General features: G+C 37.0%; 1 protein-coding gene across 2 annotated transcripts in view; it reads left to right on the top strand.

The window, feature by feature from the left end:
- Atg7 (autophagy related 7) overlaps positions 1-21,127 on the top strand; it is a 239,697-nt gene that overhangs the window by 51,671 nt on the left and 166,899 nt on the right. For both annotated transcript variants that reach the window (XM_005333795.5, XM_021731992.2), the window contains exons 8-12: positions 37-125; positions 2,233-2,354; positions 7,187-7,277; positions 7,963-8,107; positions 14,767-14,925. In XM_005333795.5, coding sequence (XP_005333852.1) covers positions 37-125; positions 2,233-2,354; positions 7,187-7,277; positions 7,963-8,107; positions 14,767-14,925 — 606 coding nt within the window. The remainder of the gene's footprint in view (positions 1-36; positions 126-2,232; positions 2,355-7,186; positions 7,278-7,962; positions 8,108-14,766; positions 14,926-21,127) is intronic.

Raw genomic sequence — 21,127 nt, 5'->3', positions numbered from 1 at the left:
AACTTGACTTACTCAGAAAGTCTTTTCTGTTCACAGATAACAGTTGGTGTATATGATCCCTGTAACTTAGCCCAGTACCCCGGATGGCCTTTGAGGAATTTTTTGGTCCTAGCAGCACACAGATGGTATTTACAAGTGTGTGTGTGTATATGTGTGTGTGTGTGTGTGTGTGTGTGTATTTGTGTGTGCATGTGTCTGTGTGTCTGCATGTCTTTGTCTATATATTTTGCAATGTATCTGGCTATGTCTGTATCTCTTTTTCCCCAAATGCAATTTTTAAAAAATTACTAGCATGGAAACTAGAAAGTATATCAATAAATTGGTTATGATCCAGTTTCTGTCATCGGGAAGGTCTTAAGTGGGTCTGCTAGGGAGCTTCAGCCTCAGTTCATACTAAAGATATTTTAGGCCATGGTAGGGCAGATAGTCTGAGTTCCTGATACTGAAATTCTCTAGCCCTCCCTTTTAGCTGTCAAGTAGGTTGCTTTCAAGTAAGATTTTCCTGTTGTGATCATACTTCTTTTTTTTTCCTATTACTAAGATAATTTAAAAAGAGGGTATCTTAAAGGCCAGTCTATATTTGAACAGATGCTCAACTTCATTAATCATTAAGAAAATAACATTAAACTGGGCATAGTGGTACTTAACTGTATTCCCAGTGACTCAGGAGGCTGAGGCAGGGTGATCACAAGTTTGAGGTCAGCCTCAGCAATGTAGTGAGGTCCTAAGCAACACAGAGAGACCCTGTCTCAAAATAAGAAATAAAAAGGGCAGGGGATATGGCTCAGTGGTAAAGTGCCCTTGGGTTCAATCCCCATTTCCAAAAATATAAAATCAAATAATATTATTAAAACTGTAATGAGAGACTTCCACATAACCCACCAAAATGACTTAACAAAAGTGACTGTACCAAGTGGATTTGAAAGTATAGGGCCGTTTCAAAAGCTGCTGCAAAAAAATGGCAGAATCTACCAAAGTTAAAAATATCTATGGCTCAGCAATTGCACTGTCAGTATGTTCTGCACAGAAATGCAGACATAGATAAAGCAAAACACATACAAGAATGTTTATGGCAGCATTATTCCTAATAACCCCAAACTGGGAATAAACCCAATGTCCTTCAACAGTGAAATAGATAATAAATTGTAGTGTCTTCCTCACAATGGGGTGCTCTGCTGCATTGAATCTGCCTGAACTGCTTATGTACGCATCAACATGGATGGATTTACAAAGCACACTGCTGGACAAAATAAGCTGAATCTGAAAGAACACATGGTGTATGATTCCATTTATGTAAAGTTCAGTATATGCACAACCAAGGGGAGGACTTAGAAGGTGGAGAGGTAATTATTTTGGATGGGGTGGGTGACAACTGAGATGAGGCATGAGGCAGGCTTTTCACCCTTAGGATTTGTGCACTTTTCTTTGTGTCTACTTTACCTAAGTAAAAGTGTTTACTTAAAAATACAAGGATAGGCCAGGCATGGTGGCACATGCCTGTAATCCCAGAGGCTGGGGAAGCAGGGGAAATCGAAAGTTCAAAGCCAGCCTTAGCAACTTAGTGAGGCCCTAAGCAACTCAGTGAAACCCTGTCTCTAAATTAAATACAAAAAAAGGGCTGAGGATGTGGCTCAGTCGTTGAGTACTCCTGAGTTCAATCCCCAGTTCCAAAAAAGTAAAATAAAAATAAATGCAAAGATAGATAAATTATAGACTGTACCCAGAAGGAGACTAGTTATCTGTCTACTTATTCAGAGGTTAAGTGTATTCAGTTAGTTATGGGCTTCCTTACTACATAACTAACTGAATACACTTAACTGTTTCATGAAGTGGGATTCAAATGGGGTTGGAGCTAAAGAAGCCATGCCTTATGAGTGCTTCCCCCCCACCCCCAATGTCTCAGGAGCACTTTACTCCTGCATTTAAAAGCTTCATTTGTCCAAATTATTTCTCTGCATTGTGATCGACATATAAAATTCACTCAGAAAGATATCACAGCCAATTCAACATTCTGCCTCCAAACACTTGGACAAAAGATGCCTATATGAATTATGTTCAAGTCTCTTGGAAAGTTAAGGCCATACCCCTAAGGGTGTCAGAGAGGAATAATTATAGTACATTAAATTGCCTGCAGCTGGTTTGCTGAAATTCTTATGTGGTCTCTTTCTTTTCCTTCCTTAACCAAAAAATAATAATAAAATAAAATAAATGAAAATCCGGACATGAAAACAGGAGTAGCAGTTTCCAGTCTGTTGAAGTCCTTTGCTTCCGTGACCGCACCATGCAGGGGGCGAGAGACATTGCCCACAGCATCATCTTTGAAGTGAAGCTTCCAGAAATGGCATTTAGCCCAGGTAATTTGCTGGTCTTTGAGAATGCATCTAATTATCATTTATCAGAAACTGAAACTGGTTCACTTTCTTTTCATCCCTTCACAATGGGAGTAGAAGGGAGAGAAATGTACAACTATTACCTCACCCCTGGGGTGCACACCTTCTTGGAAGAGGGCACACTCTGCTATTCAGCCCAAAACAAAGGCAGAGATTGGCACCAGGACATTTTCTTCAGATAGTTTTTCAGTCTTTAGGATTTTTCCCCCCCCTGGCATTCATTTTTATTTTTGCTTATCCCCAAATCTTTATTCCTGTCCCTTCTTAGAGGAAGGATGAAGTATTGGTACACTTATATATTTATTTGTTATATTCTTAATGTTGTGTGTGATCCTATTCTCCACAGAGTAAACCAGTCAGCAGAAGTGCCGTTTATCCTTCCACACTTAATGTCTTTATTTGATCCTGTGTGACAGACGTTAGCTATTATCCTTGTTTTATAAATTAGGAAATTGACATTGACATTTTATATAGAAAAACATGTGTATATGTAAATGTATATAGATATACACATTTGTATTTATATATTTTATATGTCATAGAAGTAGAATTCATTCTCAAATTTGAGTAAAATAAGAGTAATAATGCGGGTCTGGGATTGTGGCTCAGCAGTAGAGCATTCGGTAGAGCATTTGTCTAGAATGTGCGAGGCCCTGGGTTTGATCCTCAGCACCACTAAAAATAAATAAACAAAGTAAAGGTATTGTGTCCAACTACTTCTAAAAGATAAATGTTAAAAAAAGGAGTAATAATGCCTACCTTAGGGTATATTTATTATGAGGAATCTATGCCCTGTGTAAAAACCAGCACAATGACTGGCATACACTATGTGTTAATCAATATTGTGTGAATTATGCTTAATTAATATTATGTTAATTTCCTATCTCACTATTCATACCAGCACTGTGTATACCTCTTTTCAGAGTAATCCCTCATGTCTATGTCACTTATATACTTTGCAGAACACCTTCACATATGTCATTTAATTAATTTCTTAATACCCTCCCCAGGGTTCCAAGGCACATTTCTTTCTTGAATCCATGGGTGTGCTTTAACTTGTGTGTGTATGTTGGGGGAATGTTAAAGATACCTCATCTCTTCTGAGACATCTTTTCTATAATGCAAAAGTCAAAAGGACTCAGGATTGGCTCTGATGACATTTTATCAGTGATTCTGTGCTCTGGCACTGATGTCTTAAATAGAAATGTGGAAACATGGACAGAGTTCTCTCCATGGTCAGTTAAAGGAGAAAGCTGTTTTGCTTTTTAGTCTAGAGCCTTAAGAAATCTGCAGCCTTTCTGCAGTCTTTAGAGATTTGCATTGGATTTAGCACCCTCTTCTGGCATATTCTAAAATAGCTTCCCTGTGTTTGTTTTATTAAACCACAACTTAAGGATAGTTTAGAGAGACTGAGGTGAGAGTTAACTGAGATGTAAATGTGACTGGTCTCTGTCCCTGGCAGGCCACTAGGCGCCTCCTACATGCCCCTCAGGTAGTGCTGACCCCCATTCTGTAGTGAGGCACTTTCCATTTTAAGTCACTGAGTTATTCTGAACTGCCCTTTTTCTGTTATGGCTAATTCTTGGTGCTGCTGATTTCAAACTCAGGAACTGTTGCACACTTTCATATGAAAAAAGTTTCTTATCCAGTAACACCTTCAATACACCTTCCTTCTGCTCAGAATTGAAAGTAGATTATTTAGTTTAGGAAAGGCAGTTTTTCTTCTGTTTTTCATGTAAATTAATGATTTTCTTCTTAGCTACAAATGAAACTTCATAATATACCAGTACCACAACAAAAAAGGGAAAACTTTATAATAAGCAAAACCAAAAAAAAAAAAATCTTATTCTATAGCATAATGTGAATTCCATGTATTCATAGTAGTACTCGTTAGTATAGTCATGTGCCATATAGTGACGTTTTTGTCAACAGCAGACCATGGTAGTCCCATAAGATTATATTGCAGGGTATACAGCAAGACAAAGTCCTAGTCTTCGTTTGGTAAGTACACTCTGATATTCACACAATGATGAAATCAGCTGATGACCTTTTCTCAGATCATGCTCCCACTGTTAGGTGACACGTGATCGTATTTCCAAGATATACTATAGTTGTAGTGATAAAAGAAATATTATTTTAAATATCCTGAATCTCTTTTTGCACCCCCATGATACAGCCTATGCTCTCCATAGCTAATATAGTGTTCTGGCAACTGGCTGAAGAAGGGAGCAGGCACTGCTGAGGTGGGATGAGAGCCCCACTTGTTAGCTCCTGCCTTTCTTGTGCTCTTCCTGATTCTAATTGTGGGAGAAGAACATCTCATTTCCCGTAAAGACATTATCTCATTAATTTGGGGTGTGTCTTTTTTCAGTGGTGGGGATGGAACCTAGGGTGTTCTATCACCAAGTTACACCCTCAGCCTTTGGGTGTGTCTTATGGGTAGGTTACAAGTGTGTGAGAGTCCACAATGGATTGATCCATGGTTTTTGGGTATAATGCCTAAGATCAGGGCAATTATCTTGTCATAGAAACAGGAGTATAGCAAGGCAGAGATGGTAATTAGAGCAGGTTTATTGCAAGGTGAGGAAAAACCTAGAGAAAAGAATATGCATCCCAGAGACAGGAGTGGGCAGATCAGCTAGGGACTGAAATGCATAAAAATGTTTAGGCATTGGGCTTTTGTTAGACTAGAGGGTGGGAGTTTTCAGTGGCACAAAACCTTGGAGTGGCAGGCAGCCATGCCTCTTTGGGTCCCTGCCTAAGCTTTGCTACCCATTTGGAGGCAGGCTTTGGCCTGTGTTTGGTGAACACTGAAGGCTTGTACCTGCATACTTGCCTCACTTTGCCTTTTCTGGCCTAGTGCCACTAGCAGAAGGTCATTAATGGTCAGCTGAACCTCAGAGCAGCCTGCGGGTTTATGCATGACCTTGGGAACACAGAGTGTGCCCCTACATCTATGGGAGAGAGTGTTCTCTTCAGTGGAATATGGAAGAAGTGAGGGGACCCCTCAGTGACTTTGAGCAGTCGGCCCAACTTTCCTGGTGGATTTCTTCTGTAGCACCCCCTGCCCCGAGTACAAGGGCAGGGTGGGTTTATATAACTTTTTTCATTGTTAATCGTTTTAAATTAGAAATGGCTATAGCCTTTTGAGTGTGTAGATGGTTTAACTTGAAGAGATATTTGTTTTTTGTCTTAAAATGTCTTATCAGTAAAGAGAAAAACAAGGCTGATATCAGTTACAGTACTACAGTGTGGTTTGGTAGATCTTGTCAGATTCTTGTGCTATGCATTGGAGAAGCATTTTTAAAATTTTAACATGAGAATATTTAATGTAAGATTAGTTAACTAATTCATAGTAAAATATGAATTAGAAGATGAGAACTATTTTTCCCTAGAAAAGAATCCTGATATCTTCATCTCCTTAAGAATTTGAATATATTATTTTAGCTTTAGTTTTTCATAGCATTAAAAAACAAAAAGGACTCCATCAGAGTACGTGAGTTAAAAATTTGAAGTCACATGTGTTTTGTGGCTTCTTGCTGTGAATGACATCCCAGGCTGATTGGTGCCCAAGTAGTTTTTCAAGGATAATCAGCCCTGGCTTCCCCTTGCTCATACCAGCTCAGAAACAAAAGATATGTCAAAGGAATCAACATCTTCCTGATCTCATAATTATATTGAGCAATACTATTTAAAAAATAAGGGCTAAAGAATTTCCCAAGGAAAGGAAAATGGAAGTGCTGATAGAAATCTAACATAAGAAAATGTAAGAGACTTTTGCAACAATAGAATCAAGCAGCACTTCCCTGAATGTGTTGTATCATGGGATTTTTTTTTCTTTCTTTTTTTTTTTTTTTTTTGTTTTTTTGTTGTGGTGCTGGGGATGGAACCCAGAGCCTTGCACATGCAAAGGAAGTATTCCACTACTGAGCTACATCCATGAGATTTTATTTGGTGTGTAAGGGATAATGGAAAGAGATTCAAAATGCTGTACATGATTGAAAAACAAAACATCAAGTCAAAGTGGTCATTTTATCTTAGGCCTCTCTGAGCATTTATCTCCCTCATGTGCAATTGTGAATCTCCTATTTTAGCTGGTATTAGGGAACTGGATATTGATGTAGATGTTAATATGGAAGTATTTCCCAACTCTGTTTAACAGTGATTAAGGCATACTTTTGGAACCACTGCAATTGGAGTTACAGGGATCCCTGTAGCAGGAGAGGGCAGCTTAAAAGAGGAACAGTCACCTGGGTCTGTGATTTGTCTGCACAAAGAGGCACAGTGAAAGTTGAGACTGAGCAGTGGGATAGGGTAAGGTTGAGGAACAGAAGGGACATGCTGACTTAGAGGTCCGAATCCCTATGGGAACTTCAGTAGAATGTATGCTGAGCTAATTAGGTTGCCCTGTTTAAGGAAAGTGTCTTCCACAGAATTATACCTACCCAAATATGATTGATTGTCTTTGTTGAGCAATTTTTAGGAACAAAAGAAGTAGAGGCTCCTTGGGCCAGGTTTGAGGACTGTTTCACAAGCCCCTGCCTAGGACCACTGTACTTGGGTCTAATGGTCTCTAAAGAAGAACCCTAATAGCTCAGGAAGGTGGGAGAGGTAACTGGAGCAAGTAGATGGAAATTGCAAGCTCTTGGAGCTCTCTGAGAAAGAAGTGAACTAAAAGTTTATCAATGCATGGGCCATTGTAAATGTTGATCTTTTAAAAAAAAAAAACATGTTTGCTGCTTGACTTATTTTTATTCTTCCTTCCTTTGTTAAACTTGTGTTTTGTTTGCTTGAAGATTGTCCTAAAGCAGTCGGATGGGAAAAGAACCAGAAAGGAGGCATGGGACCAAGGATGGTGAACCTTAGTGAATGTATGGATCCCAAAAGGTATACATGTTTTGGATGTTCTTTTTGCCACTGGGGTTTTCATAACCAGCATGCAGAACAGGTTATGTTAGGTTGATACTGCATTGCATAATTCAGTCCAGGGTATGCTGTGCATACTACTGAGTGTTGTTCTGCTCCTTGAAATCTACTGCTTAATTTAAGTTTGGTTATGAGAATTACCACAATGATACTACTACCTTTATTCATTGCTTTTTACTTTTGTCCTATTAGCCTCCATTGAAAGACATAAAAACAATATTTAATGGAAGCTAGTATCCTATTTAAGGGGGAATGTAAGTGTACTCATTATTAAGAAGAAATAGAAGAAATTTCTGTCTTTAATACCAGGAAGAACATTTTTCTCTGAGGTTTTTGGTGTGCATTTATTCATGGACCTGACTTGTAGTTGGTTGTGTTTTCATTTTCACCTTGGCTGTTAGGAGCTCACTACCAAATTTGTAGCCCACAACTAACAAGGACAGAGAACTTCAATGACATGTATACATATGGAACACTTTTATCCTCAAGCTACATCTTATTTTTTCTTTGCTTCCCCTTTCCTGCTTATTTGCATCTGGTCTGTGATCCGTCTGCACAAAGAGGCACAGTGACTTTATATCTCTGAGGACAAGATTGGGGAACAAATAAATTAAATGACTAAAAACCTAAATCTCTGATTTTCTAGGTTAGCTGAGTCTTCTGTGGATCTAAATCTTAAATTGATGTGTTGGAGGTTGGTTCCTACTCTGGACCTGGAGAAGGTTGTATCTGTCAAATGTCTGCTGCTTGGAGCCGGTACCTTGGGTTGTAATGTAGCTAGGACATTGATGGTGAGTTTCAGGGGCTGAATGGGGCCTTTGAAGTTGTGGCTTCTCCTTTATTTTGTGGTCTCTGATTGCCTTCCCTCGCCCACTTTACCCTCCTCTCCTTTTTTCTTTTCTCAGCATCTTTGTAATTATAAAAAGAATATATATCTTTATTATAAGATAGAAACAGAATGTCTCCCACCACCCCCATCCCCAGTTCCATTTCTCAGAATTAAGAGACTTCCTGGGCATATATAAATATAGAGAGTCCTTTGTCATCTTCGGCATTATTTAGCTATTTATTTATATTTTCAACAAATGGATTATAGCATACTATCTATGCAAAGTTTTTATTTTTAACTTAATAGAAAAATAATAAATTATTGTGACTACCTTTCTATGTTTTTCATACCATAAAAAGTGGTGTTTTGTTGTATGACTATGTCTTTAATTCATATAATTGACTTCAGGTTATTTTCCATTCTTTTCCATTAGAGAGCCTATTGGAATATACATTCTTTTGCTTATATATCCATGGAGTCTTTTCTTTAGGAAAAAAGTCCTAAAAGTAGGGTTTTTGTTGGTTGGTTGGTTGGTTGGTACTAAGGATTGAATCCAGGGGCATTGAGCTACGTTGCAGCCCTTTTTTATTTTTACTTACTTATTTATTTATTTATAGTTGTAGTTGGACACAATACCTTTATTTTATTTATTGATTGATTTTTATGAGGTGCTGAGTTTTGAACCCAGTGCCTCACATGTGCTAGGCAAGTGCTCTGCCACTGAGCCACAACCACTGCCCCTCTGCAACCCTTTTTATTCTTATTTGGAGATAGGGTCTTGTTAAGTTACTGAGGGTTTTGTTAAGGTCTGAGGCTGGCCTTGAACTTGAGATCTTCTTGCCTCAACCTCTCAAATTGTTGAAATTATAGGTGGGCACTTTTGTGCCTGGTTTAGAAGTAGAATTATTTTACATTAGAAATTTACTCTCACACATATTTCTCTCTCTCTCTCTCTTATATATATACAAACTAAATTACCTTCCAATAACATCATACTAGTTTGTACTCTTGTGAACTCATGAGGGATAGCTTTTTTCTATACTCTTGTCAAAACTGGATAGTATCAACTTTTTGTCTTTTTCAACCCAGGCAGTTAAAAGGTAAAATTTTATTATTTTAATTTACATTTTATTAATTAGGGTGTATAGACCTTTATTTATTTTGAGAACTTTTTTCTTTCATTCTTGTCCTTTGGGTTGTATTTCTTTAAAATTTTTTTGAAAAATTTTTTTAGTTATAGATGGACACAATATCTTTGCTTTATTTATTTATTTTTTAATGTGGTACCAATGATCTAACCCAGTGCCTCACGCATGTGAGGCAAGCACTCAACCACTGAGCTACAACCCCAGCTCCTGTATTTCTTTATTGACAAGATATCTTTATCTATAAGAAATTTTTTTAATTTTATGTTATTAAATTTTAGTCTTTTATGGAACCTTGTTTTTGTGGTTAAGTTTTTAGTGACATGAAATTTCATGTTTGTGTGTGTGTGTGTGTGTGTGTGTGTGTGTGTGTGTATGATGAGAGGTAAAGTCCCAACTTCTTTTCTACAAAATGAATAATCAGTTGTTTTAGTGGCTTTTACTTAATAAGCGAAATCTTAATTTTTCTACCTCTACCAAATGATCCCCTTTTTATGTCTATGTTCCTTTTTGGATTCTCTGTTTTACCCGGTAAAATTGTATTGATACTCAGCTTTTTAATTGAAATTACAGTGAATTTGTAGGTAATTGGAAGAGGTTGACATTGTTACAGTATTTATCTTTAATTCCAGAGCAAGGGTAGCTCTTAATTTATTTAGATTATTCTTGTCTTTCAGTAGCATTTTTAAATAAAGGCCTTGCATTTTCTTTATTTATTTTACTTCTGCATATTTGACAATTTATTTATTTTTTTTCTTTTTTTTAGTTGTTGGTAGACCTTTATTTTATTTATTTATATGTGGTCCTGAGAATTGAGCCCAGTGCCCCACACATGTCAGGCAAGTGCGCCACCGCTGAGCCACAGCCACAGCCCCATATATATATTTTTTTCTTTTAGAGAGATTTTTCTTCCATTACATTTCCAATCTGCTATTACTAGGATATAGGCAAGATAGTGAGTTTTGCATGTTTATCTTCATCTTGTCATCTTTCTAAGCTGTGTTAGTTCTAGTAGTTTTTTATTTGAATCTTTTTAATTTTATAGATTAGAAGTATCCCTTACCAACATTTATATATCTGTGTTTTTTTTTTTTTTCTGTCTTGTAAGAATGTCTAGGACATCATAGTAATGTTGGGGAATAGGAGGAAGGGTTGACATTTTTGTTTTGTTACCAACTTTAGTGTGAATGCTTTTACTTTTAATTTTGATATTTGGTATTAGTTCCTGCTAAACTTTTTTTGTAAGTTAAGGAAGGTGATTTCAATTTCTGCTAGTTTATATCAGAAATGAATGTTGAGCTTTATTGAATATGTCTATCTAGATAGTCAAGTTATTCTAAGTGTTGAGCAGTTTTAGAATAAACCCTACTTGTGCATTCTTCTTATAAGTTTACCTGTGTATTCATAAATCAAGTTGTTCTCTAGTAATGTTTTTACATGGAAAAACATTACTAGAATGTTTAAAATATAATGTTTAAAATTTTTATAAAACATTATAAAATGTTTTATAGCTGGGTTATGCTAACTTTCAAAAGTAAACTTAAAATTTGCTGCCCTTTTCTATGCCTCAGAAGAGTTTTAATGCATGAATCATCTATTATTTGATGATTTAAAAAATTCACTTATGAATCTATCTGATTATGTTAATCTTTGGTAATTTTATTGGTGGGCGTGGGGCAGGGAATTTCGGGAACTTTTACACACGTATCTGTGTTGATTGACATTTTTACGTTTCATAAAAACCTCTTACAACAGATTACACAAACTGTACAATTATAATGCACCCATAAGTATGTGGGGGGGGGAAGATTCAATATCACTTTTTTTATATTTTTAATTTATTTATTCATTTTTATGTGGTGCTGAAGATCGAACCCAGGGCCTCACCCGTGCTAGGCGAGAGCTCTACTGCTGAGCCATAATCCCAGCCCTCAATATCATTTTTAAGTCCATTTATTTTCCTATAAAATCATTCATTTAATCTAACTTTAAAAATTGTCAACAAGTACATGTGGTTGTTTATTATCTTTTAAATCTTTTCTATCTTTATAATCTTCTCACATTCCCAAAGTTTGTTTTCTCTTTTTTCCACTCTTATTCAAACAGCCCATACTTGGGAGCAGCTCTGGAGATCTCATTCATTCCCATGATTAATTAGATATATGAGTTTATTTATTTATTTTTATTTATTTTAAAAAGAGAGAGTGAGAGAGGAGAGAGAGTGAGAGAGAGAGAGAATTTTTAATATTTATTTTTTTAGTTCTCAGCGGACACAACATCTTTGTTGGTATGTGGTGCTGAGGATTGAACCCGGGCCGCACGCATGCCAGGCCAGCGCGCTACCGCTTGAGCCACATCCCCAGCCCTAGATATATGAGTTTAGACAACTAACTTATCTTTTCTATGCTTCTTTACATTTTAGTTTTTATATCTGTAAAACAATATCATTTTTGGGAGCTGAATAGTTGATGTATCTGTTCTATAATTTTTATGTTTTGTTTTGCTTTTGGATTCATTAATTCTGCTAATTTCTTCATGGAATTTATTTTATTGTATTTTTGTTAGTGTTTGGACTATTAGGTGCCTATGTTTTCTTAATATTTTTTGAAATTGCGATCAGAATAGATTAATTATGAAAATTTATAAAGTGTCAAGGTTATGAAGCAGGAAAAGAGAGTATTCATTTTCCACTTTTACTCATTTCCTTTCAGGTTTGTTTAATATGTATTTCCAAGTCTAATTTGATACATAATAATTTCCTTTTCTTTTATGAATTAGCATTGTAAAAATTTCCTCTGTCATTAAAAATGATACTTCTTAGTTTTTTGTAATGATTGTAGAATAAACTTCGTCACCTGACAAAACATTTAATCACATCTCTAATTTCCTAAGACATTCCTCTCATATTTGGCACTAATGGTGTGTCTAGGTTTCTACAATTATAAATTATGTTACAAAGAATATCTTTGTAGTTGCATCTTTTGGCAGTATTTCAGATTATTTCCTAGGATAGATTGCTGGAAATAGGTCAAAGACTATTTTTAAGATCCTAGAAACAATTGCCAAATTACTTTCCAGAAAAATTACACCAGTTTAACATTCTCAATCAATAATATTTTTTTTTCACTGCCACATCCTCACTGACACTGAGGGTTGTAATTTTCTTTAATCTTCGAGGATTAGCCCTTTAAACTATGTGGCATTCCAAGAAGTCAGAAATTAAGTGTGAAAATTCATCTGCATGTGACTAGTTTACAGCATGTTTGCAGCTTATCTGGCTTTCATCCCACTACCTAGCATGTTCCCAGACCATCTTCCCTGCTGTTCACTCAGGAATGTGAAAATACTTCTGAAATAAATATCCCAAACCAAGTACAAGTGAGTTTTGGATTTTTCTTACTTATCTTTCCCTCCAGAGTAGATTGGTTAGCTAATGAATCTGGTTGTGTATATCAAAGAGTTACCAGTGGGCATCAAAACAAATAGCCCATACTAAGCTTACAAAAAGGGGATTCTAGACTGTCATTCACAACCCTGGAGTGAGTCTTGAGTCCTCAATGACTGTCTCCCTGAAACAGTCAGTCTAACTGAGTTCAGAGTCCTGAGTTGAAAAGGCTTCTTAGATTGCAGTACAGTCATCCATCAATATCCAAGGGTAATTGGTTTCAGGATGACCTCGAATATCAAAATCTGAGAATGCTCCAGTCTCTTATATTAAAATGGCCTAGTATTTGCATAGAACTAACATATAACCTTTCATATACCTTAAATCATCTCTAGATTACTTAGAATACCTAATGCAGTGTAAAGATTATATAAATAGTTGTTATAATACTGTAGGTTTTGGAATAATAACATGAACAAAATATGTACATTTTCAGTACAGAAGCAATTTTTCCCCCATCCACAGTAAGTTGAGTCTAGATTCAGAACCCTTGGATACAGAGGGATGAATGTACTTATACATGATCTGAAATATACCCATCTCACCCCAAGAAAGTAGGCATCTTCATTTGGGAGCAACTCTGGAGATCTCATTCATTCCCATCATTAACTAGATATATGAGTTTAGACAACTAACTTATCTTTTCTATGTTTCTTTACATTTCAGTTTTTATATCTGTAAAACAGACTGATTATACCAAGGATTTTAGAGATTCTGTCCAACTTTAAACTTGTGTAATTTTGGCCAGGCATGGTGGTGCCTATAATCTCAGCAACCCAGGAATCTGAGACAGGAGAATCACAAGTTCAAAGCCTGCCTCAGACAACTATGAACAGAGCAGGGAGGAAGAACAGGAAGAAAAGATTAACATTAAACAGAGACATGAGATGGGAGGGAAAGGGAGAGAAAAGGGAAATTGCATGGAAATGAAGGGAGACCCTCATGGCTATACAAAATTACATATAAGAGGTTGTGAGGGGAATGGGAAAATAAACAAGGAGAGAAATGAATTACAGTAGATGGGGTAGAGAGAGAAGATGTGAGGGAAGGGGAGGGGGGATAGTAGGGGATAGGAAAGGTAGCAGAATACAATAATTACTAATAGGGCATTATGTAAAATTGTGGATGTGTAACTGACGTGATTCTGCAATCTGCATTTGGGGTAAAATTGGGCATTCATAACCCACTTCAATCTAATGTATGAAATATGGTATGTCAAGAGCTTTGTAATGTTGTGAACAACCAATTAAAAAAAAAAAAAGCCTACCTCAGCAACTTAACAAGGTTCTAAGCAACTTAGATAGACCCTGTCTCAAGATAAAAAATAAAAATGGCTGGGGAATGTGGCTTAGTGGCAAAGTGCCCCTGAGTTCAATCCTCAGTTTTAAGAAAAATTTTTAAGTATAGTTTTATAAAACTTTATGGAGATGCATTTAGAGTCTATGATATCATTAAAATTATTTATGAGAACATAAAATCATCCCCTAAATGCCCAATTATGAATAAGGCTTGTCAATCTTGGTGAAATAGGATGAAATGTTCTACATTATTATACAGTGGGAAATGACTTGTAAATCATTTTTCTGGAGTTAACTCAGGCCTTAAATAAATTTTGAGAGGAGTTATTATCTATACTTAATTATTCTTAAGGAAACCCAGGACATTTGGGGCTCTTGCTAATCCTTTTAAAATAGCAACATAGAGAGTTCTTAGGGGAGTCACTGTTTTTCACTTTCAAATGTTTTTTTTCTGGTGCCACTGTCAAAAATTATGAAATATTAGTTAGACCCATTCTAACATTTCTTGGTTTCATTACAGCAGGAAACCTGGTACTTAGCATGTAATTATTTTGTCTTTTAAAGAAAGTTGACATTCTGTTTATCAAAAACTGAACTTGTACAATTCAGTTTCTGAAGTTTCCTGTATTTTGAGATTCCCAAGCTGCTTGAAAGGAAAACCCCTCCTAGGAATTTTAAGAGAGACACCATGTGAAATATTCATAGGAACATACCATGATCTGTTTCCATGTAGGGTTGGGGCGTCAGACACGTCACATTTGTGGACAATGCCAAGATCTCCTATTCCAATCCTGTGAGGCAGCCTCTCTATGAATTCGAAGATTGCCTAGGTGGAGGTAAACCAAAGGCTTTAGCTGCAGCTGACCGGCTCCAGAAAATATTCCCCGGAGTGGTAAGTGGATGCTTTTTGAGACCATCACAGGTTTTTTCCTTTCATCTATAAATGTTTAAAAATCTTGGGGAATGAATACCTGTGGTATCAGTTACAGAGAAACAGACACGTGTCACTCCCTAACAGGCATTCATCATGTGACCAAGACTGTTACCTCATCTCTGAGCTAGAGATTAAAAAATACAGCAAGATTGGGCATAGTGGTGCATGCCTATAAGCCCAGTGACTCTGGAGGCTGAAGCAGGAGGATTACATGTTCGAGGCTAGCCTCAGCAATTTATGAGGCTCTAAGCAACTTATGAAACCCTGTCTCAGAATAAAAAATAAAGGGGCCTGGGCATGTAGCTCATTGGTAGAACACTTGCCAAGTATGTATGAAGCCCCAAGTTCAGTCTCCAATAGTACAAAACAGAACAAAACAAAGACCTCATATATTCCGGTGAAAATGAAATGAAAAGTATATGAATGAATGTTTTGTAAGTTGCAAAGCATTGTGTAAATTTAATTTGAGAAATTTAGAAGTATGTATATTTTTATATCCTGTGCAGTTCTAAGGGGAATTTATGGTGGCCCTGATGTAGCATATTGTTTTTTTCCTTATCACCAGACCTTCTTTGATAGTCACTTAGTGTAGGTTTATGAAATTAAATTTAATGCAAGTCTGTGGAGGATAAAAATTGAGTAAAAGTTGGATTTTCTTTTTTCTAGCTGCTGCTTATTTTTGAGCTACATCATTGGCTTTAGAAACATTAGATAATGAGAGATGTCATTCACCTCATTTGATTCACAATCTTGAGCTTTTTTTTTTTCCTGTTTTTGAGGTCATCTAGCTAAGATTCTACATCTTTTTTTAAATATTTATTCTTTTTTTGAAGTTGTACACAATAACTTTATTTTATTTATTTATTTTTTTATGTGGTGCTGAGGATCAATCCCAAGGCCTTGCATGCATAAGGCAAGTGCTATACCGCTGAGCCATAACCCCAGCCCCAAGATTCTGCATCTTAATGCTTAATCAGTTTATCTGACAGGAGTCAGATTAGGTGTCTTCCAAGCATCTACTTTTACTTAAGATGCCAGAAAGGCTCCCAGCCCTCACCAAAAAAACAAAAACAAAACAAACAAAACAAAAAAACCTGTCTTTCCAAAGTTTCTCCATTTAATTGCTCAGTATTGATTCATCTGTTTCAGAAGTCTTTGCTCTAGAAGTCATGTTGATCATTTTGTTCATTTCACCAGTATCCCTGAGGAATCATTTATTGGGTTTAATTCAACAGTATTGATTGAGTACCCACTGTGTACCCAGCCATGTGCTAGATGCCGAAATAAATAAAATAAGTCATAACCCTGTCATTGAGGAGGGATAGTAGGTAGGTCTCTGCTGTCACAGTATTACATATCACACAATCCTAACATCTCATTTAACAACATTTATTTCCTGTTCATGATTGTGCAGGTTGTTTATGGTACTGTTGCTAGACTAGGTTGAATTCAGGACTTTTAGTCAGCTTCTGGTCTGAAGTGTGTGCCATTATTTCAAAATGGAGGCTAACAGATGCAGAAAGTCAAGAATCATATGTTTTCTCTTATACTTAGAAGCTAGAAAGAAAAGAATTTAAGAAGGGACCTCATGAAAATAGAATATCAGTAGAATTGAAGAAGCAAGACAGGAGGAGTAGAAGGGGATAAAAAAGGGAGGAACTAGGAATAAAATTGATCAAATTATGTTATGTGCATGTACAAATATACCACAAAATCCCACTGTTACATGTGATCATAATGCACTAGTTAAAACAGTAGAGGCTTAAGAGCCATAGTCACCTCAGTCCTGCTGTTCTTATAGTAGAAAGTAGAAGCCTAAAAGAATCTGCAGTCATCAGCCTCTTATAGGCTCAGCTGCATGGCACAGTGCAGGGCCTTTCCTTTCCAGTGCCTAAGCAAGTCTCAGGGTCAAGCCCAGAGTCAATGGGTTAGTCAGTAGACTCTGCCTTCTCCATGGGAGGAACTGAAAGTCATGTGGCAAAGGGCTTGGACATGAAATTCTACTAGAGGGAGCAAGGGCGTGGTTGGGAAGAATGATCCAGTCTATCACTGGGGAGGTATTAGGTACTCCCCTCAGGGACCATGGGGACTTGGCTTTGAATGTGAGTTCTGCCACTTGTACGTTTCCTGAGTTTTTGCTTTCCTAAATTCTAGCCATTGTCTATGAGCCCATGCAATTCCCTATTTATTTGTTTAGTTATTCTGTTACTCATTCATTAGGTGTTTATTTAAGGCTTACCTTGTGCAGGGACAAAAGAAATGATGGACATTTCTCCCCCTCCCCCAGCTCTACTGGGAGTTTATGATAGTTTAGTGATTGGGAGGGGAATGGTCATTAATAAATAATTTCACAAATATGTACAATATTTTTTAGTTGCAGATGGACACAATACCTTTATTTAATTTATTTATTTTTCTGTAGTGCTAAGGATCAAACCCAGTGTCTCACATATGCTAAATGAGCACTCTACCACTAAGTCATAATCCCAGCCCCACAAATAGTTATAATTGTCATAAGTGTATGTGTGAATCAAGAGTTCAGTTGCCATGAGCATGTGTGGCAGGTTGGCCTGAGCTAGATTAAGGACTGAGCGTGGAATCAGGGAATGAAATCCTGAAGGGTGAGTGGGAGTAGGCTAAATTAAGGTAGCAGAGCTGGTCTGTGAAAAAAAATCTAAGGCAGGAAAGAGTGTGATGCTTTTGAGGACCTGAAAGAAAGCCAGGGTGGCTGAAGCTTAGATGTCAAAGAAGATGAAGGGAGGCTGAGGCAGAAGCAAGGGCCAGATTATGCTGGGCCTTAGAGATCAAGTCCAACTTTTCTTGGGAAAATCAGCACACCGAGCAACCAAGCCTCTTTCTTAGCACTTACATTGTGTTATCCTCTTTTCCCTGTTGCATTAAGGTGAGGCCAGGGTCCAAGCTTCCAAGACTTTTATTTGTTGTGCCTTATAAATAATAACTCATCTGAGTATTTGTATAATTTATCAACTTCATGAAAAGTTCTTGTGAAACTGTATAACTTATTAGTTAACCATAGAAGATTTTCTTCATACGCTTGATTTAAAATAGCTTTTTTCATCCAATATATCTTTATCGATCACCTTTCTTACACCAAGCCATAGAGAAAAAGGTCAGGCCTCCATGAACAAAGGTTGGCCCTATCTTCATAGAGCTTATATTCTAGTTGATCACATATATGCTGAATAATTAATTTTTAAAATTATAATGAAAATAGTAAGTATTAAGGAGAATAAGTAGAGGGAGGACTTGGCTTTGAATCTGAGTTGATGAAATACAAAAGAGTGGGCCCTGTACAGGTTTGCTGGGCTAGAGAATGCTTTCTTCAGGCAGTGCCATGTGCCCTGAGCTCTGAAGGAATTAATTAAAAGAACAGTTTGAGAGAGGTAGACGAGAAGCAGAAAGTGGTGGGAGAGGCCAGAGGTCTAGAAGAGCATTTCAGGCAAGAGAAGTGGGCTTTTGAAGTTAGCAGATATATGAAATGCAGACTTCTCAGGCAATCTAATCACCTGGAAATGGTAGAAATCCTGGTTCTGTTAATGCAGGATTGCCTCACTTGTTCAATTATTGCAAAATTCTAATCTTGGAACTTGAAGCCTAGTAACATTTGACTTGGGAAAAAAAAGTAACGGGTGATAGGTCTTTTTTAATTTTAATTTTGACATAATACACTCACAGGAAGGTGCAGTGATATTGTCCCAAGAGGTTGTAAGCACCCATCCCCCAGCCACCCCTGGGTGACAGACCTAGGTGACAGGGTGATGTCAGTGGATGGCTAACTTGGAGAACCTTGAATTTATTCTCCCCTAGAACTAGAAAGTCTGACTTTTACTTTTTGCGCTAAAATATCTTTGACCCAAACTAACCATTTTCTGACCCCAGACCCTCAAGTAACTCAAAGTCCAGATCTTAAGAATCTCTTTATTTTTTTTCTGCATGTGATTCCTTGAGTAATTTTTTTTGGGGGGGGGGTACTGGGGATTGAACTCTGGAGCACTCAACCATTAAGCCACATCTCCAGCCCTATTTTGTATTTTATTTAGAGACAGGGTCACTGAGCTACTTAGCACTTCTCCATTGCTTAGGCTGGCTTTGAACTTGCGATCCTCCTGTCTCAGCCTCCCAAGCCACTGGGTTTATAGGTGTGCACCACCATGCCTGGCCAAGTAATCCCTTTTCTTTGACTCTCTGATGTTGGTGTCTCATTGAACTTTTCAGGAAGTCTTTAAAATGCTATATAAAATTACATTAAAAGAACTGCTCTACTGCAGATGCTTGTGCCTAATCCTGAGGTTAATTGGATAAGAAAACAGTCTTTTATAAATCAAATTATTATTTGATGTCACCATTTTTTAAAGGTGAAACAATAAAATGTAGGCTTTAGGAGCAGACCAAAGGGTTTTTGTTTTTGTTTTTTGGGTGGGAGGTGAAAACCAGGGCCTTACATATGCTAGGCTACTACTACTGAGATACACCCTCAGCCTCACACTTGAGGTTTGAAAATCCAGCTCTGGACAACTGCTTCTCATCCTGATAATGACTTGCTTTCTCACCTTAAATAATTGTGCTCCCAGGCAAAGTATGTGAAACAGCGAATGACTCTTTTTAGACAATAGGCTGTGGAAGATCGTGGGTCCCCACAGAAGGAAATCAAGAACATTTGTCCCAGTTAATTGTCTAGTGGTACTTTCTGTTCAGTGCCAAGCCTGAGGTACCCAAGAAGATAATTCTGTTCTTGCTGAGCTGGTGAAGCAGTGACAGATACAAGTACAGAGAAGAAGTTCCAAAAAACTGCCTCACCTTCTTCAGCAGCACCTTGAGTCCCTCCCCTTTTTTTAAGCTGCATATACTTAGGTACCCCTCTGGGATGCTGGGAAGGAAACATCACCAGGGGGCTGTGAGCTAGTAGAGATTACAGAGGTCACACAGGGCCGAGAGTCATAGGACCCCAATTATAAGAGTACAAAGACCTCATTGAATACTCTGAGCCTGCAAGTGACAATCCAGAAGGAACATAGAACTAAAGCTAAAACTGTGAAGCTTCTAGAGAAAAGCTCAATGGTCTTGTGATAGTCAAATATTTCTTAGAACCCAGTAAAACAGGCTATAAATGAAAAAAATTGTTAACTTCTGTTTTTCAACAGACCCCAATTAGAGAATGAAATAACTAGCTAAACTGAGAGTACATATTTGGCAAACAATTTCTACCTAGAATACATGAACATTTACCACTCCATGATAAAAATTCAAACCAGCCTTTTTTTTAAGGGACAAAAGGCTTGGATAGGTACTTACTTCACAGTGAAGATCTATGAATGGCCAGTGAACACATAAAAATGCTCAGTATCAATAGTCACTAGGGAAATATAAAATAGGATCATGAAGACATATTATTGTAGAGGTTAGGGATATAGCTCAGTGATGAACATGAGGTTCTGGTTTCAATCTCCAGCACCCATGTGAGTGCACACATACACACACACACACACACACACACAAGAAAAGCTATATCATTATAAACCACTAAAATGATTAAAATTAAGAAGATTTGACAGTGTTAAATGTCAGGCTGTGGAGCAACCAGACACTCTATACTTTTTGGCCACAAGAAATTCAACATGCACACCTAACAATTACAGTTTCACTTTTCGATAATTTACCTAAGAGAAAGAACATATGTGCATTGAAATACTTATATAAAAATGCCCTTTGCAACTTTATTCATAATAGCCCAAATCAGGAAATAACTCAAGCCAGCAAGTAGAGAATGAATGAAAAAATATGGTAGAGTAACACAATAAAAAGGAATGTAATATTGATCCTTAACGATATGGATGAACCTCAGAAGCATTATGTTGCTTGAACAAAGCCAAACATAAGTGAGTATATTTTTAGGATATCATTTATTTCAGATTCTAGAATAGGCAAAACTCAGCTGTCTTTATATAGTCATAATGGTGGTAGTTGATATTGGATAAGGAGGGGTACAGGAGAGCATTCTAGGGTTATCGAAGTGTTCCACGTCCTGACAGGTATATGCAGTGATTACTCTTCAATTTGTCAAAATGTGTTGAACTGTCCATGTGAAATATGGGTATTTCACTTTATATAAGTTATACCTCATCCTTGTTATACTTTTGAA

This window comes from Ictidomys tridecemlineatus, chromosome 16, assembly GCF_052094955.1.
Source record: "Ictidomys tridecemlineatus isolate mIctTri1 chromosome 16, mIctTri1.hap1, whole genome shotgun sequence".
NCBI lineage: Eukaryota > Metazoa > Chordata > Mammalia > Rodentia > Sciuridae > Ictidomys > Ictidomys tridecemlineatus.
This window is presented reverse-complemented; position numbering and strand designations above follow the sequence as displayed.